We start from the raw sequence: 23,482 nt of genomic DNA on the forward strand, positions 1-23,482 counted from the left end.
CACTCCGCCCTTCGACGTCATATTGTTTATAGGCCAGAACAAACAGTCCATATTTCTATCAACTGTTCGAAATTGCCCCGGAGCAAGAGCTGAATGACCTAGATCTGCGCCGGCGATCGGGCAACTTTGGTAGCTCGTCTTCTTATCCATAATAATTCCGATCCGTTGCCCGATCTCGTTTAAAAGTCCTCTGTCCGATCGCATCTACAACCTGTTAGACATGTCACTCTTCGCCCTTCTTACTGCGTACTAGTAACAGGTATCTCATCGGAGACTCGAGTGCCCACTGAAAAGAATAGGACGCAAATCTTCGCTCCTTCTCGTCGGAGTTGTCGTGACGAAGTTCCCACGTGGGCCTCGTGCTTCTGCTGAAGATGTCGGCAATTTCGCCCCGTTTGGTGCAAAGGGAATCGCCTGATAGAAACTTAGAGCCAGCACTCTCCAATTTATACCTTTCTACCGCAGCCGACCCTGAATCGGACTTCCAGACATCTGGAATCAGGTTGACGCCCATCGAAGACCGGGGCAGCGCATGGAATGGCTCTTCCTCCCCACTCGACCACTCCACCAATAATGCATCGACACCAGGCAATAATGAAGGTTACGGCACCTCCTACTCTGATTTCCTAAGTCCGCAAGGCGATTGGATGAGTGACCATACATCTCCAGTCGATTTCGTGAACGCCTGGTCGCCGCCCAACGTTGCCCTAGCACAGGACATACAGACACCAGCGCTGAATCAGTTTAATGATGGCCCATCTTCTCCCCAAGCGACTATGAATCCCACCCAACTCCTCACACCGAATCTGACCAACAATCCAAGCCCATCTTCAGACACAACAAGCGGTGGGAACCACCGACCTTCTCGGCCCCATCCTCCCCTCGTGCCTCGCCTGATTACATCGCCTCTGAGCGATACTCTTGGCCCTCATCAGGCTCCCGAATCGGCCAGAGCAAGAAGCCCAATTGTTAAAGTCGAAAGCTATTCACGGGGTGATTCACCTGTCAGGGATAGTTTCTCAACCAACCGCCGCCCAAGCCAGTCCTCCGTACATCTTTCCCCAGGCGGTATCTCTAATGCATCGGAAGAAGATGTTACCATGGAGACGGAGTACGCTTCAGTACCAAGGTCAGCCGACGGGTCATGGGTTCCAGATATGCGTACTGGCCAATCTGGTCTCGCGCCAGATGCGCGAAAAGATGGATATATCCTCAGCCCAAATGAGATGGACTTCCAGCGAAAGTTGGCAGAGAGAAACGCCGACATTTATCATTGGTCCGAGGCCGTAACGGATGCTCATAGTGAAGCTGGTGATGATTGTCTGCAGTCCAAGAGGGGCCGTATCGGTTATAGTTTCCCTAGACGAAGAGCAAAAAGCACCGGCGACCCTTCCCTCCAAGAGGGTTATTCCAGTTTGAATTTCCAGCCCAACCGACTTGACGTACCAGGACCAGGGCTTGTGCTCCGTGAGCCAAGTGATTATACCGATGATGCAACAGAGTCATCAGCCCCCGTCAGTGTGAATGAAGAAAGGTGGACACACGATTCATCCGAGGTTACTGTCCCCGAGCCGCACAACCTAGAAACGGGTGAGCTAGATTCTTACCAGTATCTTGGGTCCCCTCCATGGTGTGATGTTGAACGAAATTCGACTCCGCAACCGACTCATGTGCAGCCAGTCAGCTCTACCCAAGCGATAATTGAATATGAGAAACGTACTAGGGAGAATGACACTATATCCCGCGTCGCCACTTGGGGCACCCGCCACCGTGATGACCAGAGTGTCCGATCCGTCCAGTGGATGAATCGCGATGGGAGAGAAAAGAAGCATGAGAAGAAACCTAGTCTTCTCAGCATCAACAAATACTGGCCGCATGGGAAGTCCAATATTCTAAAGCGCACCAAGTCTGAACTCTCCACCATCCAAACCGTCCCCGAAGGCGAAGGCCAGGCCGTGGAAAGTAGGCCAACCCCCCAAAGGAAAGACAGCTCGGGAAGAAAGCTGAGCCTCGGCCTTTCCCCAAGACCTCCAAATTACAGCATAGGAGCAGTTGTTAGGGCTACGACGCCAATGGCTGCCATCGGCGGCCAAGACACTCTCAGTGCTGTAAGTCCAAGCGCGCCTGCGAATTTTTGGAACACTCGCAGGCCACGTTTTAGCAGCATAAGTGAGATACCTAGGGCGCCAGGTCTATTCGAGCTCTTTACAAACTACGGTGGTCCACCTGTCCCCAACATCAAATCATCCGGCCAGCCCGCGGACGACGAACCTGTCAAGCAAGTAGAACAGGATCATGATACTGCCGAGGAAGAAGATGACGACGACAACGATGAAAAGGGGTTAGTCATGGAATTTCCAATACCACCACATCTACCAGTTCCGACTTTAGAAGGCTTTAGGACACAGATCCGCGAGCTCAACCCGCGTCTCGAGCTTGGGTTAATTGATCGTTTTGCGCATGAGCAGGTTCGGCGATACAAGAGGCTGATAGAAATCAAACAAACGCACTCCCAAGATGCCAACCACTGCAAATGCAAATCTGGCGAATACTGCTTAGGCATGGGTGGCAGGGCGGTGCTTTTACCACCACGTGCATCCGCTCAAGATGCAGATTCACACACTCAATTCCTGATCCCCAACCGCGGTGAGGCAGAAGATAGCCCTGGGACTCTCGGGGAAACCACCATCGCTACAGCCCAATTCCCCCCAGGCGTCCCGTATCCACCACGGCAGGTCAAATTATTGCCAGCCGAGTTTGAATGTATGGTTTGCTTCCATGTCAAAAAGTTTCAGAAACCGTCGGATTGGACCAAGCATATCTATGAAGACGTGCAACCGTTTACTTGCACATTCCCGGACTGCACTGACCCTAAATCCTTCAAAAGAAAAGCTGATTGGGTCCGACATGAGAACGAGCGGCACCGGCATCTGGAGTGGTGGGAATGCTCATTCACCGATTGTCGCCACAAGTGCTACCGGAAAGACAACTTCGTGCAGCATCTTGTTCGCGAGCACAAGCTGCCGGAACCAAAAGTGAAAAGGCCCAAGAATAAGAGATCGTCAAAGAGAGGCCCGAACGATCCGATTACGCCTGAGATGCAGGAAGAGATCGATCGCGAACGAGAGATCAACCAACTTTGGGAGCTTGTGGAAAGCTGCCGGTACGACACGAAAAAAAGCCCCAAATCGGAGCCCTGTCGGTTCTGTGGCAATGTCTGTACAAATTGGAAGAAGCTCACTGTACATCTGGCCAAACATATGGAGCAAATGGCGATACCAATTTTGAGCCTTGTTGACGAAAGGGATTTCCCGTATAACAACTGTGCCGCTTCGACTGGCAACACGAGTACTCCAGTTCCCCCGAAAGCCAGCCCGTTTGGTATGAATGAGATCAGCCCACACATCGATTTTACACCATCACAGTATCCACCGCCGTATTTCAATACCGGTCCTCTGCCCGCGAGCGATGCGGTGCCCAACCAGTTGAATAATTTCGATGTCGTCTCACCGTATGCGGCACATAATGGAGGGATGCCTGGACCATCTGAGCCGGCTGGGCAACAGGAGCCGGTAATGATCATGCCGCAGCATCAAATCCCGGCCTCCTATCCTCCGCCATTCAACGGCGTGCCGCGACTCGGGGTCTCAAGTGAAAACCTCGGGGTGATGACGGGCTTTAACGATTTCTCCATGTCCCCCACGGAGATGCAACACGATCCACACAGCGCAATGTACGTGTCCAACGGGGCAACGAACCACTATACTACCTATCACGGACCAATGGCGGCAGACATGCAGTATAATCCTGAGTACCAAGGCCAAGGCCAGTGAGTCGAGGTCTAATCAGCTTAGATTTGTTAGCAATGTTTTGTTTTTGTGATATCCGTGCGGCAGAATTGACAGATCGTGGGGGTGGAGTTAGCCTCGAAATGGATTTGCTGTTGTGGAAAGGGAGTGGGAGTATTTGGCGCCCCGTTGAATTATTTTTTATTTTTATTTTTTTATCGTCATGTTGCTACGTGTGATCCACACGATGACTTTCTTATTCTCCTTATTCCTTCAGCCATTGTTGTGCGACATGATCGGCGTCTAGATACCCCTTGGGAACCTCATTCTTCGGCCGATTTGACATGCACGACATTTTGGTTGCTGTTCCTGGTTTTTTGGGTGACATTTGGGGCTTGAGAGTATTATTGAGGGAGCCGTAGAATTAGGCAGCTCTGACTTTTACGAATGAATGACCGCTTGGATACATGGCCAGCGAATTTGTTGACAGCTGCGGGATATCCGTCCTCATACCACCAGTAAGGAAGCGGGCTGGCAAGAATGGCTAGCTTATGTTTACTCCGTACTTTTGCGTCCCACGCAACGTATCCCGTTTATAGCAAGATGGCTTCGACTAAGCTGGGTGATCGACGTCTAAGATAAAAGTTGGGTCTCCTGTCACTGATTCTGGAGGTCTCGAACTCTCAATTGTGCGCCCAGGTAAACTCAGACACTCCTTACAGGCACAGCCACGCATGCACACTGACGCACCCAGGCTCAGGACATCCGGGAGGGGAGAATTATGAATGTCAACATGCCCGTCAAGTACGAACGAATAAGAATTTTTTGTATCCGCGGATGCCTCACTCTGGCCCTGCCTCCAGTCATGTAGTTGAATACACACTGGGCCGGCCTGGTCTCGTCCGATTCATAGTGCGAACAACTCCTGTCGCGCAGTGAGCAGTATGCTGGTAGTAATGGATACTAATGCACTCGCCCTGTCATTGACACGTTAACTGCTATTTGCTCTCGCGTGGGGTCCTGAGAAATGAGAATGTGAATTGCGAAGCCTCTTTCCTCCAACTGCCAGTTACTCCGGAGTTGTCCCTGCAATGTTTTTCCCTCGCCCTCCATCATCTTGCTCTTCTCTTTGCTTTTCCTCTCAGTCTTCAGCCATTCGTTTCCCGCACACACCACGGCTATTGTTCACTAAACCCAGCTGATGGTAAGGATAGTTGAGTAAAACTTTCTGAGGCCGATCGCTTGTTGCCGCCGCCTTTCATTTCGCTTCACGCTGCTATAAGACTTGATTGCTCAGCTTCGACTTTCGATCTTCAGCCTATATGAGTCCCCTCTGCCCGACTCAGACCGGTTCTCTGCCTGCACCCTCCATCTGGTCGCAATCCTGTCGATAACACAGGCGAGTCTATACAATAGAATCTCTGTTCGAGACAAACTTTGTTTGCTCCGCAGAGCACACCAACTGCCACCATGAATGAGGTAGCCATCCAGCCCAGTCTTCCCCAAATGACACCAACCAAAATAATTCATCACAAAATATAAATAGATATATATGTATATTTGAAGAAGAAGAAAGAAAAAAAAAAAAAAGTATTGAAAGGTCAATTATACTGATTATTTTTAGGAGCACAGTTTCTCTTGGAGCCACCCCAACGATGTCCTCCAAGGTGTTGGTTCAATGCACTCGGAGCCCGAGCTTGAGTTCCCCAACGGGCTCTCCTCTGATCCAACGCCTGTCAAATACGATCCAGCTTCATTGGCGGCGTTTCATTTCGGACCCGATGCTAGAACTCTTCCTCACCTTTCTCCCAGGCATACGTCATTCCTTAACCAGTGGCCACCTGACCAGCCACAATCTCTCGACTATAGCAACTACTTCGACGCCCGATACTTGCGCGAGCAGGACCCATGGAGCATACTGAGAACAACTGATCCACCTGTCAATGTGACTTTTTCCACACACGCAGGCCCAGTCCAACGAATGGGTGGCTTTCCGACTAAGCGTTCCACTGCACATTATAGCGCACCTTCTGAATCTGAAAGTCAAGGAGTACATTCCTCAGACTCTGGATATAGTACGCAGCGTTCAATCGCTGCCCCGTATGCTGTAGACGCCGCTTGCAGTCCGCATATTGAAGCACAGAAATACAAACAAGATGAAAATATGGTGCCGTTGGACGTTGACTCAACGGGTCATGGCGAGGCTATGGATATTGCGGAACGGGCCGAGACACCGTCCATACCGTGCCACGAGACGATCAAATGCGATTACCCGAGCTGCTCGTGGACTGGCAAGTGTCCATCAGACAAAAGGTATGCCATCGATCAAGCTCGGAAGAGACGCGCATATTAACCTGAATAGAAAGCATGAAGCTCGGCATAAAAAGCTGTTCAAGTGCGACGAACCGAACTGTACGCGGACAGAAGGGTTCGGTACCATCAACGACCTTGCCCGGCATAAGAAATGCGTACATAAGAAGGATCCGGAGCGCGGACCGAAGGTACTATACATGTGCTTTGGGCAAAACTGTCCACGAAGCAATAAGAAATGGCCTCGCCTCGATAATTTCCGTCAACACCTCGCGCGAATGCACAATAACGAGGATATCAATGAGTTGCTGAGAAGGTATGCTGGTTCACAACTAGAAACGGAACAATTGGAATCTGATACGCTTCTTCAGGTCGCACGAATGGTATGAGAATTGCGTAAAACCACAAGATATGGCATCTGTTTTTGCCGACAGCTTGTCAGAGGAGGCAACACCAACGCACTCCCAGCTGACACCCGAGCCGGAAATACTGACACGGAACACTGGCCTCGAGTTCCCAGACTCAATTGCCCCGGTCCATACGGCTTTCCAGCCTTCCAACATGTTAACGCTAGATTCGATTCAGAGATTTGAAGAAGACATGCGAGATGTACAAGGGAAGGGTGACGTTTCGCAGACCGTCAAACAACGGCACGATAAAATGGATGACATGATATCTGAAGCGGCGGTGAGCGTGATCAATGCCATGACAAAAATGATCAACAATCGTCAGCGAAGGCGAAGCCATGTAGGCGAGGAGGGCATCGACGAGTATGAGGGGGGGTTATCAGATCGCAACCGGGAAATTCTGCAGAAGATCCTGGTTACTGCATCGGTGCTCCTCTCGGTGGATTCGGTTGATTCGAAGTCTAACTCTAGTGCACCCCAGCAAAATACCAATACTGCCTCGAACAGGGCGGGATGGATCCAGTGTGAGCATTCCCCGAAACAAACACGTCTGCGCCATGAGGTGAAGTATGACTTCACTGGGCATTAACGGTGATTCTATCTAACACACCTCATAGGAAGCATAAGGAGCGACACGAACGACCGTATAGCTGCACGTTCCTCGAGTGACAAGACAATCGGCAGCAAGGCGGACTGGAAGCGACACGAACAACCGCAACATTTCGGCGTCCAACGCTGGCAATGTACGCCACCGGCACCCGCACAGGGGCATTCGCTGTGTGCGCTCAAATTCAACCAGGAGAAAGTCTGCGCAAAACAACTGTCAACAGCGTCAAGTCAACAGCGAGGAGGTGTAAACCTGAGGATGCCATGATTGTACCTAAGACCAGGATTTACCCTATGAACTGCTGCAATCGGTTAAATGGCCTGCGGGACCTGTGTCTGTCCGGTCTTATTTAGCGGACCAGCGAAAGCGGAAGCCCCGTGACGCTCTTTCGGCGTTGAGCCTGCCACCGTATATAGAGAAGAAACCGCGAAGACAATTTCCGACTTCAAAAGAACGCCCTCTACAACATCTTCGAAAAATACACATGGCGGATAAAAACAAGTTATAAAACCTTGCTGCTTGCATTACCAGGTGTACATAATCAACATGGTGTATTCACATTATATATAGAGACCACACACGATTACAAACAATCAGCTATATAACAAATACACAAATATAAGTCTGAAGATTGACGGGGTATATTTTGCTGACAATAGTTTTACACATACACAGAAATAAAAGCAAAAAGAAGATATATTACAAGTTCCCAAAAGATCTGGGCTCTATTTCTTCACTCCTGTTAACTCCCTTGTCTCCTTCTCCAACGCCGCGAGTTGTTCTAGCAAGTACTGTTAGCCAGGGCGTCATCAAACAAAACACAGGTAAAATTTAGAACAAAAGCCGAAAAGCAAAAAGGCAAGACATACTGTTTTTATTAGCCTTTACCTCTTCCATCTCCAGCTTCACCCAGGTCCAATAAAGAACCTGGTAGGTGAAAACAGCGCCTAGGAAGACCTTTGCGAAGGGGCTGAAGAAGTGTTTGTACCGCGCCATCTAACACCATTAGATCGACCACCCCAGCTAAACAATAGAGGATGGCAAAGGGGCTCATTAACATACCCCTTCCTTGTAAGCGCTCGGTGGTTGTTGGGGCGGTGGGTGCGGCGGCATGCCAGTATTCAAGCGAGCGTGGGTTGTACTTAAATTTCTGCGAAAAAGCGCTCGAGAGAGCGATGGATTGATACGGAGAGGCATTCCGAGTGACTTTATTGTGGATAATACTCAATCGAGCAGACTCTGTTTTTGTATATCTTGTTTTCTATATTTACGGCTTCAAGATGGTGATGTTCGCGGCCGGGCGACGATGAGTCATCAATCACATGATATCAAGCAGCGGCGGCTCAGGACCAAATCAAGACGGGGATTAGGCGAAGGGCGAACAAGCGGGGAGGAAGTCAAAGGGCGATAAGCTTCTATGTAGGGACAAAAAGCTCACAGTGATTTTTGTCCCTTTTTCTCACTCTTTACTCATCTTTTTGCCGATCTGGGAGTCGGTGAACAGGCACGGCAAGGCGCGTTTTACCTGCAGGGTATTGATAGAGAATGCGTTCGAAGGCTATTTTGGCATTTTCTGAGGTTGGAGTCGATGGAGTTACGATGTTTACGTGGGGTTCTGATGTGGTGGTTTTGCGGTGATCTCCAGCTTGAATTGTTTCCACGGGAGGTGAGCGGGCGATGAGGTGGAGACGCCGCCTCTCAGCCTCAGCGCTCAGGCAACAATCACTTTTTTGCCGCTTGCGCTAGTCCTGATGAGGGGTTAGCTGTGGCTCATGTGTGGCTCAGCAACCGCCCGAAGGAGAACATCGCCAAAGCCTCAGGACTCATCAACTCGCTGAGAGAGATCGTGTCAGAGAGCGAGGGAAAAAGTTGCATCACTTGCCATCCCCTCAATCAATCCTCTTTGGTTGATTTTTGAGGACATGCTGGTGAGCTGCTGTTGTCGCCGTGACTTTTGTTGAATAGGTATGTTCTTTTGTTTTGGGTCTCGCTGAGTTTTGATTTTCGTTGCGCTGACCCCCATCAAGTGATTCTCTCAGCTTTGTTGCTTGCTAGGCTACCCATGACCGAAGTGCCGCCTGCGACGCGTTTTACCTTCTATCCACCGTCTCTTTCTCGTGGATTTTGTTTGCTAGTTGGTTTGGGATTGTTAGCGTGATAAATTGATTCCACTTGTTCAACATCGCTCTTTTGCTACCGACCGCTGCCCCTGCGCATTGTATGCAACCGACGACAGTGCTTCAGATACATCTGCTTGGTTTTCACATTATCAGCTGTGATATTTGACGCCCTCGATTTCGTTATTGGCCTATCTTCATGATAACACGTCATCGCTAGAACACTGCGCATGAGGCATAATCGAGACCTCAATCTCGATCTCGTCTTTTCTTGGTGAGTTATATGGATTGTGCCTGCACTTGCATCGCCGCTGCGCTTGATGGCCTCCGGTTACTATTAATCTCATTATCTACTCACCCGCCCGCCTTTCCCAGGCCTACTTTGACTTACCAAATACCTGGTTGATGGCACTTGCTTATCAATCCTATTCACCACAGAATCCGAGCAGTAAACATGGCACGTGCGAAACGCTCACTCGAAGAAATTGCCAATAAATCCGATTCAGATGATGACGACTACAGCGATCACCCGATCCGCGATAGCCGACGCTCAGCTTCCAAATCAAAGTCGAAGAAAAAGTCTCGGCCTACAAAGAAAAGGGCGCGTCGCGATTCCGACGACGATATTATAGAGGATGACGAGATTAGTGAGCTTGACTCGGTTTCTTTCGGGGAGTCCGATGATGAAGAGGATGTGAACGCTCCAAGGAATGCCCGGGGCACGGTTGCGCGCCGAGCCGCCACGAAGAGGCCTATATACGACGAGGGCGATTCAGAAAGTATCGATGGCGACGAAAACGACGACGACGAAGAAGAGGTTGTGGATCCGTCCCCGAAGAAGGTGGTGAAGTTGAAAGTGGGCGACGGCCTGAAACGGCAGGCGCTGCAGGAAATTTACTCTGGCACTCGGCGGACGACGCGACGTACCCGCGACCCATCTGAAGATATTTACGCTTTAACCAACTCTGGGCGCCATGCGCAAACGGTTCAAAGAGGAACCCATAGCCCAGAAGCAGACCGCGGTCGCCGTTCATCCCGTGGTTCGAAGCGGGCCCCCGATGTTGACGATATCGACGAGGTTGACGCCAAAATGGAGGACCCGGATGTCATCGAGGAAACATTAACTGAAATCAAGACCTCGCAATTGGAGATATCGGAAAGCGCTCCAACCTCCTTCCAAGACGATGGTGGACAAGGCGCAGTTGCCGAGGATTCAGGCTTCGTTCCGGAGTCCGAGAATGGTGACGCGAAGGAAGAAGATGACGACGACGACGACGACGAGGGCCCGACTACAAGGCGAAGAAATCGGCCGAATCGCAGCCAGAATACCGAAGAAGATATTACGCAGGCTTTCGATGAAGAGGATACAGGACCACGCCGCTCAAGTCGTAAGAAGCCCAAGTCTTCACAACGGAAAAATGACGAGGAAAGTGATTTCGAGCCAGAGGAAGAGGAATCTGCCGACGAGGATGAGCTGTCGCAGTCCGGAAAATCTCAAGGTTCCCCGCGCAAAGCCAACCAAACCCAAGATGATGACTATGAAAGCTCAACCGGCCGACGCCCGGGCCTCCGCAAAAGAGCCTCTCGGTCACGTGGGGAATCTGAAGCTGCTGATATCGCAGAAGAATTGGCGGAGGAGCTTCATGATCTTCGAGGAAACCGCCCGCGCCGCCGCGTACACCAAGAAATTGTCTATGAGAAGCCCCGACGCAGTCGGAAGGACGTTGATTACCGCATTATCCGCCCTGACCTGGTCCTGCCAATAGAGGAGGCGGAGAATGAAATCAACGAGTCCCCGTCGCGTAGGGGCCGTGGTGGAGGCGGAAGCACCTGGCAGCGTACACTGTTCCCAACCTATGGGCCCTTTGGAGGCGGCGGGCCGTCTGCAATTCTGGGGCCACCCGGATCACATGCTGCCACCGGCGGAGTTGATAGCGATAGCAGTGATGACGAAGGAATGCAACACCCCAAGGGCTCAATATCAGGCCCAGCTGGTGGCCCCTTACCCCTCCCTTTTGCGACCCAGACGCATGGTACCGACCCAGCTCAAGGCCATTCTGGAACGCCAGCGAACCTTGGCCGCGTTAAAGACAAGCAGGCCCTAGCGGATGCAGATCCTCTTGGTGTTGACGTTACAGTCAACTTCGATAGTGTAGGCGGTTTACAGGGCCACATCGACCAACTGAAGGAGATGGTATCTCTTCCGCTCCTGTATCCAGAGATCTTCCAACGCTTCCACATCGTGCCACCACGCGGTGTTCTCTTCCATGGACCCCCGGGTACGGGTAAGACCCTACTAGCTAGGGCTCTGGCAAATAGCGTTAGCTCTGAGGGTCGCAAGGTCACATTTTACATGAGGAAGGGGGCCGACGCACTCAGTAAGTGGGTTGGAGAGGCCGAAAGGCAACTTCGCCTTCTGTTCGAAGAAGCTCGTAAAACCCAACCAAGTATTATCTTCTTCGATGAGATTGATGGTAAGCACCCTGTATCACCCTAAGGATAATATGATAGTTGCTGATATTCTTTATTCCAGGATTGGCCCCTGTCCGGTCAAGCAAGCAGGAACAAATCCATGCGTCAATCGTCTCCACTCTTCTGGCGCTGATGGACGGCATGGACGGCCGTGGTCAAGTCATTGTTATTGGTGCTACAAATCGTCCAGACTCTATTGACCCCGCTCTTCGCCGCCCTGGTCGTTTCGATAGGGAGTTTTACTTCCCATTACCCAACAGTGAAGGCCGCCGTGCTATTTTAGATATCCACACGAAGGGTTGGGATCCGCCGTTACAAGACGTCATCAAGGATGAACTCGCAGAGATCACAAAAGGGTATGGTGGTGCAGACTTGCGTGCTCTTTGCACCGAGGCTGCGTTGAACGCGGTGCAGAGAAGGTACCCTCAGATCTACAAGTCCGACAAAAAGCTTCTGATTGACCCGAAAACAATCGAGGTCGCACCCAAAGACTTCATGTTGGCAATCAAGAAAATGGTCCCTTCATCAGAGCGATCTACGTCTTCTGCTGCCTCACAATTACCTAAACCCATCGAACCTCTATTACGGCACCCTCTGCTCGAGCTTAAGAGTATCCTCTCAGAGATTCTTCCCCAACGTAAGAGGCTTACAGCCTTGGAAGAAGCACTGTTTGAAGAATCAGGAGACTCCTCAACTGGCTTCCAGCGTGAGCAAATGCAACAGGAGTTCGAAAGGTCGCGGGTCTTTAGACCTAGACTGTTGCTAAGAGGCTCCCCTGGAATGGGCCAACAATACTTGGCAAGCGCCCTGTTGCACCACTTTGAAGGTCTGCACGTTCAGTCATTCGACCTTCCGACACTACTTAGCGACTCAACACGGTCACCCGAAGCGGCAATTATCCAGCTTTTCGCCGAAGTCAAACGACACAAGCCGAGTGTCATCTACATCCCTGGCCTTCAGAATTGGACCGAAACCGTTGGCCAGGCAGTGATATCCACATTCCTAGGTCTTCTACGGTCTGTGCCTTCAACTGACCCTGTCCTACTACTTGGGGTTATGGAGGCTGGCGTCGAAGAAGTAGACCCTAGGTTGGTGAGGAATCTCTTTGGCTACTCGAAACGAAACATCTTTGAGCTCGCCGCACCAGACAATGAGGCGCGCTATGAATATTTTTCCAAGCTCATTGATCTTATCAAGGCTTCGCCTTCTCAGCTGCCTGACCCTGATAATCGGAAGAAGAGACAACTTGAAGAGTTGGAGGTGGCCCCGCCGCCACCGCCGAAGGAGCAGACTCTTTCGAAGGAACAGCTCAAAGCTCAGAAGAAAAAGGACTACCAGACCTTGAATTTGTTGAAGATTCGTATCCAGCCCATTATGGACCAGATCAAGAAATACAAGCGCTTCAGGACGGGTGTCATCGATGAGTCTCAGATTCGCTATCTATGGGAAGAAGATGACCCAAATATCGTGACGAGTGATCTGCCGATTGAACAGCGGACAACATTCCGACCATTTGAGAAGGCGCACGATAAGCACGGCGTTTTAGGTCTCAGAGAGGCGGTATCTGGCAAATTCTTCTACAATATGGAGATTGTGACCATCGAGAAGCGCCTTTCTAACGGATATTACAAACGTCCCAAAGACTTTTTAGCGGACATTAAGCGATTAGCGAAGGATGCTCGGCAGCTTGGCAATGATCAGGAGCGCTTACTCCGGGCGAATGAACTTCTCTCCAATGTTGAAGTGGACATCTCTACCATCGAGCAGGCCGAACCAGCGTTAGTGGCTGAATGCGAATATGTTTATCTTCGAGAACTAGAGCGAGAGAAGGCTGCGCTGGAGAAGGCGAGAAAAGCTCAAGAGGAGGAAGACATTGCGGCTCGTGCAGGCAATAGAGTTCCTCATGGCAATACAGACTCGGACCCGTCGAGCGGACCCGTGGTACTCGGTGCCTCTTTTCCTGATCTTGCTCCTCAAGTCCTTCCTGACCGGCCGGTTACGCCTACACGACGGTCAAATGTCAGCTTCATGACTAATGGATATCACCGAGGCGACGGGGCGGATTTGAACGATTCGCACCCTGATGGGGATGGGGACATTTACATGACCAACTCTGATCAATCTGCTGGAAGGGATACACAGGTAAGCTCGTTTGGGCCGTCTGCGCAACCTAAACCGGCTTATTCCATGACGGCTCCCTCTCAACAAGTGAGGCGAGAGTCCGGCCTTTCGAGCTTTTCACAGAAGGGGCCCATGACCCCTATGGCTCCGGGATCTCAGCCGGGAGACTATACAAATGAAGCCTCCACCACGCAAACGACGTCAGATAAGAAGTCGTCCGATCAATCTTCACATCCACAGCCCTACACTCAGAGCCCTATAGTTGCTCATGGTGGACGGCACGACTACCCTGACCTCACCCAGTATCCCGATCGTGTGCCCCAAGAGGAACTCCCTGATACCCAACAAGGGGATAGTAGCCAGCCATCCCCTCAGTCTCGCGAATCCCAGCTTGTGCAGGTGGATGGGCCAGGTGTCAGTCAGTCACAACCAAAGTCGCAGCCCCCTGTACCTCTCTTCGACGGTACTTCCAGACAACCGACCGCCCTGCAATCCCTGCTCAATGACCACGACGAGTCGCCGAAATTAATCATCGACCATGATTACGTTCGAAATCTACATAAAGAGATGGCCCAGCGCACGAGCGGTTGCTCCGTCGAACAGCTTGAGCAGATTAACACCGCGCTGATGGATTTCCTCTGGCACACCCGCAGTGATTGGAATCGCAGCAAGGTGGCTGCTGGGATTCAAAACACGTTCAACGACGTCCTCGAAGACATGCAGACTGTGCAGGAGATTGGACCGATAAGTCAAAAGACGAAGGAGCAGCTTGGATCGCTTTACTAGATGTCTTTTCTTTAACCACTTTACCTCCTACCTGTTCAACCATCCCTCGCTTTCCTAACCTTTTTTTTGCACACGTTTGGTTCTTGAGTTTGGCAGCAGCAAGCATGGATTTGTGTAATGAGATCAATGGCGGATATTCGGATTCTCTTTTCTAGCTCACCTCATCAGTATTCCCATCATTTATCTTCCTTCTATACCTCTTTTCCTTTACGCTATTTCACTGACCAAGGGTCTTGCCTTCGGTGTCGAGTTAGCCTGTCCGGAGGCGTGAGCTTTTGTCTTTTTGCCGTTAAATATTTGGCGGAATCTACCTGTATTATTTAGAAATCAAATCACAATGTGTAGGTCTGACAGTCCCTGAAATGTAAAGTAGCTGTATTTGTAGTGGTTGATCTATACAGTTGCGGCGCAGGGTCTGAACATGTGACGAGGCCAAGACACCAACCTGGCCTTTGGATCGGCCATTTGTTCCGCCGTTCGGACATTCATAGTCTCGAATTGCCAACACTCTCGAGTTTCTCGTTCATTATTCACTCATTTTTGAAGAACAACGTGGCCAGCCATTAGATTTCGGCCTTTTCTCTAGTCATCCACGAACGGGCGACCTATTATGACCTACTGAAATCGAACAAACGATACCCGCATTGCTTCCCATCTCTCAACTCGACATTCTCAATACCTGTCCACTTCCCTATAATCATACACACCATGGTCGACTGGGTTACCCTCGTCGTACCGTTCGCGTACCTAAGCGTTCTAATCGGCTCCCTCGCAACATTCTCCTCTTTGTACCGCAAACGCAAAGCCAGTATGTCCCCCGCCGACATCGCAATATACACACCTATTTACATATGCGATTGCAACTTCACCCCCAGGTCAACATATTAGCTAACCGCCCTTCTCTCTACTCAGGAAAGGCCACATCCTTAGAACCATGGTTCCCGCCGCACCTCCAGCGAGACATATACTTCTCCCTCCTACACCTTGAACCCTCCGCCTCCGCATCAAAAGAGAAGGAGAAGGAAAAGAAGATCCCTGAATCAGTCCTCAAGGCGGCGCTCCTCCGCCGCGCGTGCGAAGACATTAAGCGTGTCATGGCTCTCCGTAGCCAGAAGCAGGCTCTTTCTATGTTGCTCCAGCGCGGAAGCGTGGGCGATGATTTGTGGCAGAGATTTCTGCGCGCGGAGAAGGAGATGGAGGATGAAGTTAGAGATGTTGTTAATGAGGTACGAGTTTACCATATAGGGCAATCCCTAGATTACTACTTCGATTGGGTTTGATGAAATTGCTAATGTAGGTGTCTACAGGCAAATGCATACGCCCCCAACTGGGGTCAAACAATCTTCCAGTCCGCGAACGAGATGGTTAATAACGCGATTGTGCGTGAACGGTTAGAGAAGCACCAAAGTAAACTAGATGAGGAGAAGGCTTGGTGGGGGAAGAGAAAAGCTACTATCCAGGAGGGATTCATGAAGGAGCTGGATGCTGAGAAGCCTGCTATTGTCTCTGCTACTGCTACTACTGCGGCTGCGGCTGCGGCTACGGATGTTGCCGAGGAGAAAAAGTCCGCTGCTTCTGCTGCGGCACCACCAGCGCCGACTGTTACTGAGAGTGATGAAGATGCGGTTCTCGTGGAGGCTGATGACCAGGCAGGAGCGACAGCGCAGAGGAGTCCTGGCGGTGGGGGTGCCGGTGGGGGAAAGAAGAAGAAGAAGGGCAAGAAATGAGTTCCATTCAATGTCCTAGATGGTTGCATTGCTTGTCTTTCAATTTCTTAAAAATTTAAATTTTCGTCTCATGTTTTACGAAGGGAGTTTTATACATAATCCAAAATTACAACGACCGTTAACTCGTATTTCTTGCTCTGCTCCAAAAAAGACCCCATATAAGAGAGTGGGATAGCCTTGAATATGCTCCAGAGAGGGTCGGTCTCGTTAGGAATGTACCCAGGTATAGGGTTAGTACTATAATACAATGCGAACGCCAAAGTGCAACCCAAAACTCCATATACACATATATATACAGACCCCGAATGCTGAATTCTGGGGTTCATGGAAAAGGAATGGTGGGAGATTAAACAGCTTCTACCTCATTAAGATCAAACGAGCATCCGCGTCATCCAGCCTCGGACCAAGGTCTACACCAGAAACACCCATTTCCTCCGCAACAGACCGAATCTGTGTCTCCATATGATCAGGGTCAGGGTTTTGATTGTCAGTAGCCCGACCCATTATGATGCGCAGCAAGTCGGTCATAATCTCAAGTTGATGGGTCTCTCTCTCGTACGGATCTAGCGAGGATATGCTGAGGCCTCTGGACTCAAGGGTTGAGGACTTGCGATCACTGAGGAGCTCGACGAGGCGTTGGACATTCTCGATATTCTCTTTGCTTCTTGGAGTCGAGGAGATGCGACGGAGGCGACGTTTAGGGGTATCTGAGGGAGCGGCGGCGAGCCGCGCAATTTGTAAGATGATCAGGCGGGCTGTTGTATCGTCTGGAGAGAAGCCGAAGGTTGAGCGGAGAGAGGAGATTGCAACGAGAGTGCCTGGCAGGTCGCGGGAAAGACAGAAACACCGGATTATTTGGTCATAGAGGTCCTTAGAAAAATCTTCTTGGGTGACGGCCTTCCCTCGGCTGGAGAGTTTGGAGAACCATTTCAGCATTTCTGCGTACAGAGTGCGAGGGTTTGGAAAGTCGGAGAGGAAAGCTTTGCGGCTGCGATCATATTGCACCTTTCCACAGTCCCAGAGACAGGCGAATGTTTCGAGATCTGGCTGTACGGAAGTTGACATGGTTTTAAATTTGTTCCATAGGGAACTAATGTCTTGTTTTCGGAGTTCGGCGTAAAGGAGATGGTTCATAAAATACGAGTTTGGTTGAATTCGGGCATGTGTGAGGCTGTCGACAAGTTGCCTAATTGCTTCTTCGTCGCCCCGTCGGCTGTAATGGAGGAGTAGAATCGAAAAGGTTTCAATGCTGGCTGGAGGCATTGGCCTTTTCATGAATTTCGGAATTCGGGCATTTACGTGCTGCGCTTCTGGGGATAGAGAGGGAGTAGTTCCCATTGCTTCATCTGGTAAGACTCGATCAATTCGCTGCTGGATCATAGCCCACCCTAGCTGTTCAGCCTTTTCCCGCGCAGGTGCAGTCCCTAGGCGAAGCCAGCCAGCGATGATGCCGTTGAGATGCTTCGCGTCTGGTCTTACGCCACGCTCATACATTAACTCAATCACTAAGGCAGCGGAATCGACTTCGCCCATTCCAATTAATTTTTTCATCCAGCTGGCGTAAAAAAATCGGTTCTGAAACCGGCGCGGCAGAACTGTCAACGTTGAGAGTGAGACTTTGTTAACGTCTTGCTCGGAGATAGCTGACGCTTGTAGGCTACCAACCAACCCAACAGCTGTCTTATACAGCGCCGTTGAGTCGCTTGCCGAATCTTGGCCGGTCACCATCATATCTTTGAACACAGCAATGGCAAGGCTCAGTTTTCCGGCTTTGAGGAACTCAATGCTGATCTCGTCATAGTCTCTCATGGCCATATCATGCCGAAGCAGCGCTTTCAGTTGTAGATAAAGAGCCCACGCCTTGACATCCGCTTCTTCCCCATCTTGTCTAACCCAGGCGGTGATGACCGGAATGAGGATGCGGGGTTGTCGAGAATTGTCGTTTGCCAGAAATGCCAGAGCAATGTCCTGAGCTCTTTGTGGATCACCCTCTGCTGCAAAGAGCTGTACTCCCAATTTCCAGTAGGCTTCCAAGTCTTCTCTTTTTTGGCTGAGTCCGGTTTGATGCGCCTCCCACTGGTCTAGTGCATCTTTGGTCTTACCAGATAGTTGTAGTGAATTTATGTAAGAAAGCATATCCGTGGTTGAAAGAGCTCGTCCAGCAGATAACAAATCTTCAGCGAGGATCTGTACATGGGCCGCCCGTGTTCCAGTTGAGCGCTCGTTTTGTTGGGAGGACCATAGCATCTTCACAGCCTCCTGTGGGATCGCATCGATAAACTGTGGTATAACCTGTTTACACCTTCGATACCACTTCCAGAGCTCTCGATTCGCCCTTTCGCTAGAGTTGTCAGCGGCATACCGCTTCAAAGCATCATTAAATCTGCCAGCGTAACTGCTATGCCCCAGACCTTCGAGTACGACTTCATAGGGTTGGTGTACGACTGTTCTTTGTGAATCATCGCCCTGGTCTTCCATCCAATTCTCTTCTTCCAGAGCCATTCCCTCAAACTCCTCTCTAAGCATCTCATCTAATTCCTCGTCGTAGATGTTGTCAAGGTTGATAGGCTCGTCTTTGCCGTTTTCTGCTTCCTGCTTCCGGAGGGCTTCCAGCGCAATGACTCTTTCATGTTCCGGGAGACTTTGTATGAAAGCGCTATTGGGGCCGAACGGGCCCTCCTTCAGAGCTTCTAGCTCATGGTCTAACTGCGAGAGTTCGCGCTGCACACCCTCCCTATCCGCGTTATCTTCGGCCTCCGGGTCTATCCTCCGTCTTTTCTTGCTTTGCGGAGTGTCTTGCTCGTAAAAGTTTATCTTATCATTCGGACCGCCATAGTTGATCGATAGTGGTGCTACCGCGGTGAACGTTCGGGTAAACGAATGAGGCGAAGTCGCCGTACTGCTTGAGCGGGCGACATGCTGATACCATCGAGCCCCTCGAATCACCGGACGGAGCATGAAGTGAGAGCAGTTATATCATCGGTTTCGGAAATCGGTAGGAAGTAGGAAACACGAACCTTGACTTCAGGCGAAAGAGGCGGGCGCAGCAAAAGGTAGTCGACGGGGAAGAAATCCGTTCTTGAATCCCGCGGAGCTTGGATTATCCTGATCTGGATTAGTTCGGTCGGAGATCTGCCGCGGATTTCAGGCACTCAATATTCACCATTTCCAGACAACGCGAACTCACCCTCGACTCGCGCGCCAACAGAGGCAGTGACGATGGTTGCAGACTTTATGGAGACAGAAGCTGGTGTCTCATCAGAAGATTCTTTGAACACTCAGGTTGGTCGGCGCAAATTCCGCAATTCAACGTCCGAAGCCTTCACTGACAAGCTGAAGGGCGTCTATATCTACAGGCCAGCAGATACAGGAAAGCTCCCCACCGAACACCCTTCGAAAAAGCGCAAAGTTACGCGAGAACAAACGACATCAACGGCAGATTTATGTCCATTCGTGCCGCTCTTGAATGGGGATGAAAGCGAAAGGTCGGTCCGGTTAAGGTATCAAACATACGAGCAATTATGGTCCGTACAAGAAGCAAAGATCCAGGTTAGTATCGGAAATACCCAGTGGCTACCATGGGTGTATATTTACTTGTGGTCTAGGACATTTTAGATGATGTCGACGCGGAGGTGCTTAACAATGTATCAACATTCGTCAGAACGACCACGTCTGAGATGTAAGAGAACCCGAAAGTGAGGTAGGTCTGTTCGGAAATTAACGGCGCATAGGTACGATGGATGCCTGCCCGCGGCGCTCCTTACTGTCGGATCAAACGTGTCATCGCTAGCCAGACTTCTCTCCCGGCTGAACGATCAATTAACTTCCGCCAAAGAAGGAGGTGTAGTGGTGCTGGAATCTGGCGATGCGCCCAACCTCAAAACAACCTTGAAAAACATTATACGTGCTGCAATTACAAATACGGAAGGCAATGATGGTTATCAAAGCTTCCTGACAGACCGGGAGGTAAGTCTGCTTAATTTGTGATCACTAGTCATGCATGACACTGACACATTTAGGGCCCGAGGCTTCTTGGATACGATCTCGACCTACTAGGCGAATATGTCACTCGGAGGAACATTAAACATCTTGTTCTTGCCTTTCGAGATAGTGAAGCCTTTGATCCGGGGATCTTTACGGACCTCTTCTCTTTACTCGGGTGAGCCAGTCATCTCAAATATTCATATTTGGTTGAAGCTGATTTTCTAGTTCATGGCTTGATCGAATCCCATTGACCCTTTTGTTTGGCATCTCAACCTCCGTCGAACTATTTGAAGGAAGATTACCACGATCGAGCGTGTCCCTACTAAAGGGCAAATACTTCGAACTCCATGGCGCCAGCAACTGCGTTGACCATATATATGAACGAATACAGGCGGAAGGAGGAAGTTTCTGGCTCGGGCGCAATATTACAGGCGTGTTATTTGAGAAGTCAAGTGATTGTTTCCAGACACCAGAGGCGTTTTGTCGAACAGTAAAGGTGGGCCGGGTGCCCCCTTTCCGGTCAATATGTTTGTCGCTAATGCTATGCCTAGTACGCCTATATGTCTCATTTCTTCGCCAATCCAATCTCGATACTACTTGCAGACGATTTCCCGGAAAACTTACAAAACAAACAGCTTTGCGAAGCACTTCGAAATACCCCATCTTTTAGAGAGTCAGTCGTCGCACTATTCCCTTTGGCTACCCCTGCTGATATGTTGCAAGGTACTGTGAAAGCCTCTTAGAAGATGGCCACACTAGGCTAGTGCGCGGGCTATTAGAAGATGATAAATCCCTCTTTCCGCAGGCGGTCCAGCTGGTCAAATCCGGACAACGGTCAATGCATGACATGTTCCAAGCTGTGAATTTTATCTCTGCATTCCTCAAGAACCTGAATGTTACGAAGAAACCAAGTATATCAGAGCTGTCTATCCGCGCGCTGTCCGGGGAACTACGAGGCTCGTCCCTACTCGAAGACCTTCTGGCCGCTTTCCGACGGCTAGACTCTGGGAAAATCGAAGAATTACTCCTCTTGCTACCGAAATCTCTAACAAAACTACCAGACTTTCAAGATATTCATGCGAACTTCGAATCACTCTCCCGAGCCCATAATGGCCCGGGGCCGTTGCGCAGTGAATATGACAGCCAAAACTCTTTCATTGGAACAACAATAGACAAACAACGAGTTAAACTGAACGCTGGCAAAGCGAAGTTGCCAGATGAGTGTATCAAATACACTGAGATTATAGATCGTTTTCATACCATATTAGGGTCATACCTCGAGTCCGCCTTGGTATGTCCGCAAGAACTGCCTCTACATGAGGCTTTCCTGCTTGACATGCGGAGCCCTATAAGAGAAGTATTTGCTCCACGTGCCCGGTTCGCCCTAGAACGGGCATTATCGCACCCCTTTGACTATCTTATGTTCACGTCGCAGGACACGGAATGCAAGATTTCCGCCCAGCAGCCTCCCACGTCAATTCTATATCAATTGTACCTCGAGTCCGGCGCGCTTGTGAATATGCATGACTTATGGCAAGCTTTCTATGCGGTCTTTGAAAATCAACAGGGTAATGGCTGCGATGAAAGAATGACCATGGCGTTATTCTACAGAGCCTTATCGGAGCTCAAGGCACTTGGGATGCTAAAACACAGTCGGAAAAAGATGGATCATGTTGCAAAGTCAGCTTGGATGGGGCTCTAAGTTGCTTGTAATATACGTTGATGTACCAATATAAGTCGATATGAACATGATTAATATACATTGCTAAGGGGTATCATAACGTTCGAAAACTAAGATCCATAACAGTATCTTCCAATACTTGCACATCCTAAACCTGCTGCACTCAATTAGCAATCGGGAATTGTATGATATCATCATTCCCTATCGGGCGCCTTCCGTCACTCAACACCATGGCTTCCCTCCTACGCCTTCTCAAAGCTTGCTCTTCGATATTACGGTCTCGATGCCGCCGTGCAGGGATCGGTCTAGAGCCCGCAGTGTCATCTCCATCTACCATCCATACATCGCTCTCTTCGTCCCCGTCGTCATTGTCGTCGCTAAGTTCATCATGGTCGTTTTCTTCCAGCATGCTGCCCATCAAACCGTATTTTCGAAGCTGCTTAGCACCTTCGGGATGGGATGAAAGAGTACCAAAGATAGCGCTCATCACCGCATCGTCAGCCCACCATGTTTTCATGAGGATTACCACATCCTGTCGCCGCGAAGGTTCAGTTAGAGCACATGGAAATGGATAGTTAGCGAGCCACCGGCTGACGATGCCGGCCTCCAGCGCTGCTGGAGTGTTCTCTTGAAGAAGTATATTCAGTGTTCTCATAGCTTTGATTTCTCCAGGAGGTCGTGTCCTAGGGAATATCGGGGAGACCGTGTCCGAGGTTTTTTCAACATGCTCGCCCAGGAGATTGCAAAGGCAGTCAACTAGGGCTGTGTATGTAGGGAAATCTTTCAATCGAGAGCATACCGATGTACGAGAGACTATATAAATTAGCGTTATGTATACTGTCCGCCAATCGTGCGCCGGTACGTACGGGCTCGATTTGATACCAGGAAGAATACCGCAGGGATTGCTTTATTTCGTCGCTCGGGGTTCTTGCTTGCTAAATCTTTGAGCAACAAATTTCGAGTATTTGCCTTGACAGATCGCTCAGCAATGATGCGCAGCGCGCTAGACGGAAAAGTTAGCTTATCACTCTTATTAAGGTAGTCGGCCTCCATACGCAGAACGAAGGTCATAGCTTGTGCTGTTGGAAAGTCTCAGTAAAGTGTCTAGTTTGAGAGCTGGGCTATGTCAGATCCGAGACAAAGCAGGTGTAAAGAGAATATGTCCTGTTTTCTGTACCGTCTTCTGTGCCTTCACTGATAATTTTGTCATCAGTGCCGTCATTCTTAATTTCAGTCAACTCGTTGACGCTGTGTAGGTCGGCCGCAATCCCGCGAACGGCAAAGAAGAGAGAGACACCTATACAGATCAACTTTGGTACAAATACAACATAAATAATATTAAGATGCATACCAAGACAAATCCATAGTACCTTATCGCTCACATGAAAAGCCATCATGCTGGTCATCGATCCATCATCCTGTCATCGTGGATGGAAGTCGGAAAGCGGAAACCATACGGTATAGCGGCAGAACCTCGAGGCG

At 50.1% G+C, this 23,482-nt stretch overlaps 8 protein-coding genes across 8 annotated transcripts; 5 read left to right on the forward strand and 3 right to left on the reverse strand.

Moving 5' to 3' along the window:
- Positions 1-374: 374 nt before the first annotated feature.
- On the forward strand, positions 375-3,833 carry ASPSYDRAFT_144982 (putative C2H2 finger domain protein; the record flags this gene model as incomplete). Its single annotated transcript, XM_040841489.1, has 1 exon — positions 375-3,833. One exon carries the CDS (start codon positions 375-377, stop codon positions 3,831-3,833), a length of 3,459 nt encoding a protein of 1,152 aa, XP_040707000.1.
- A 1,633-nt stretch (positions 3,834-5,466) lies between these two features.
- On the forward strand, positions 5,467-7,094 carry ASPSYDRAFT_142928 (putative C2H2 finger domain protein; the record flags this gene model as incomplete). Its single annotated transcript, XM_040841288.1, has 3 exons — positions 5,467-6,101; positions 6,151-6,414; positions 6,470-7,094. 3 exons carry the CDS (start codon positions 5,467-5,469, stop codon positions 7,092-7,094), a joined length of 1,524 nt encoding a protein of 507 aa, XP_040707001.1.
- Positions 7,095-7,735: 641 nt separating this feature from the next.
- Positions 7,736-8,509, reverse strand: ASPSYDRAFT_41958 (uncharacterized protein). Its single transcript, XM_040846373.1, has 3 exons — positions 8,175-8,509; positions 7,982-8,108; positions 7,736-7,893 (listed from the first exon to the last, which is right to left on the reverse strand). The coding sequence occupies exons 1-3, from the start codon at positions 8,307-8,309 to the stop codon at positions 7,838-7,840; spliced, it is 318 nt and encodes a 105-aa protein (XP_040707002.1). The 5' UTR covers positions 8,310-8,509; the 3' UTR covers positions 7,736-7,837.
- Positions 8,510-9,683: 1,174 nt separating this feature from the next.
- ASPSYDRAFT_86839 (chromatin segregase YTA7) lies at positions 9,684-14,608 on the forward strand (the record flags this gene model as incomplete). Its single annotated transcript, XM_040851732.1, has 2 exons — positions 9,684-11,703; positions 11,763-14,608. The coding sequence occupies 2 exons, from the start codon at positions 9,684-9,686 to the stop codon at positions 14,606-14,608; spliced, it is 4,866 nt and encodes a 1,621-aa protein (XP_040707003.1).
- A 708-nt stretch (positions 14,609-15,316) lies between these two features.
- ASPSYDRAFT_117942 (Sec63 complex subunit SEC66) lies at positions 15,317-16,260 on the forward strand (the record flags this gene model as incomplete). Its single annotated transcript, XM_040840347.1, has 3 exons — positions 15,317-15,416; positions 15,521-15,834; positions 15,916-16,260. Coding segments are annotated over 3 exons (759 nt in total), but the record flags the coding sequence as incomplete, so codon positions are not given.
- A 432-nt stretch (positions 16,261-16,692) lies between these two features.
- On the reverse strand, positions 16,693-19,293 carry ASPSYDRAFT_28799 (pentatricopeptide repeat protein; the record flags this gene model as incomplete). The annotated part of the gene is made up of 1 exon (XM_040844564.1): positions 16,693-19,293. The coding sequence occupies one exon, from the start codon at positions 19,291-19,293 to the stop codon at positions 16,693-16,695; it is 2,601 nt and encodes an 866-aa protein (XP_040707005.1).
- A 261-nt stretch (positions 19,294-19,554) lies between these two features.
- ASPSYDRAFT_55858 (putative origin recognition complex subunit 3) lies at positions 19,555-22,021 on the forward strand (the record flags this gene model as incomplete). The annotated part of the gene is made up of 8 exons (XM_040849100.1): positions 19,555-19,617; positions 19,675-19,884; positions 19,941-20,014; positions 20,067-20,301; positions 20,355-20,494; positions 20,545-20,815; positions 20,871-20,992; positions 21,043-22,021. The coding sequence occupies 8 exons, from the start codon at positions 19,555-19,557 to the stop codon at positions 22,019-22,021; spliced, it is 2,094 nt and encodes a 697-aa protein (XP_040707006.1).
- Positions 22,022-22,163: 142 nt separating this feature from the next.
- ASPSYDRAFT_86843 (uncharacterized protein) lies at positions 22,164-23,394 on the reverse strand (the record flags this gene model as incomplete). The annotated part of the gene is made up of 5 exons (XM_040851733.1): positions 22,164-22,813; positions 22,867-23,003; positions 23,056-23,116; positions 23,178-23,297; positions 23,352-23,394. 5 exons carry the CDS (start codon positions 23,392-23,394, stop codon positions 22,164-22,166), a joined length of 1,011 nt encoding a protein of 336 aa, XP_040707007.1.
- Between the last annotated feature and the right edge of the window lie 88 nt (positions 23,395-23,482).

The sequence above is a fragment of the Aspergillus sydowii genome (assembly GCF_001890705.1).
Source record: "Aspergillus sydowii CBS 593.65 unplaced genomic scaffold ASPSYscaffold_2, whole genome shotgun sequence".
Classification (NCBI taxonomy): Eukaryota; Fungi; Ascomycota; class Eurotiomycetes; order Eurotiales; family Aspergillaceae; genus Aspergillus; species Aspergillus sydowii.

Excerpts from the sequence above, each read along its gene's own strand:
- ASPSYDRAFT_41958 (XM_040846373.1), bottom strand. The coding sequence starts at position 8,309 with ATGCCTCTCCGTATCAATCCATCGCTCTCTCGAGCGCTTTTTCGCAGA. Across the intron at positions 8,109-8,174 it reads CGAGCGCTTACAAGGAAGGG|ATGGCGCGGTACAAACACTT; the intron begins GTATGTTAATGA and ends TAATGGTGTTAG. Across the intron at positions 7,894-7,981 it reads GGTAAAGGCTAATAAAAACA|AACAACTCGCGGCGTTGGAG; the intron begins GTATGTCTTGCC and ends AGTACTTGCTAG.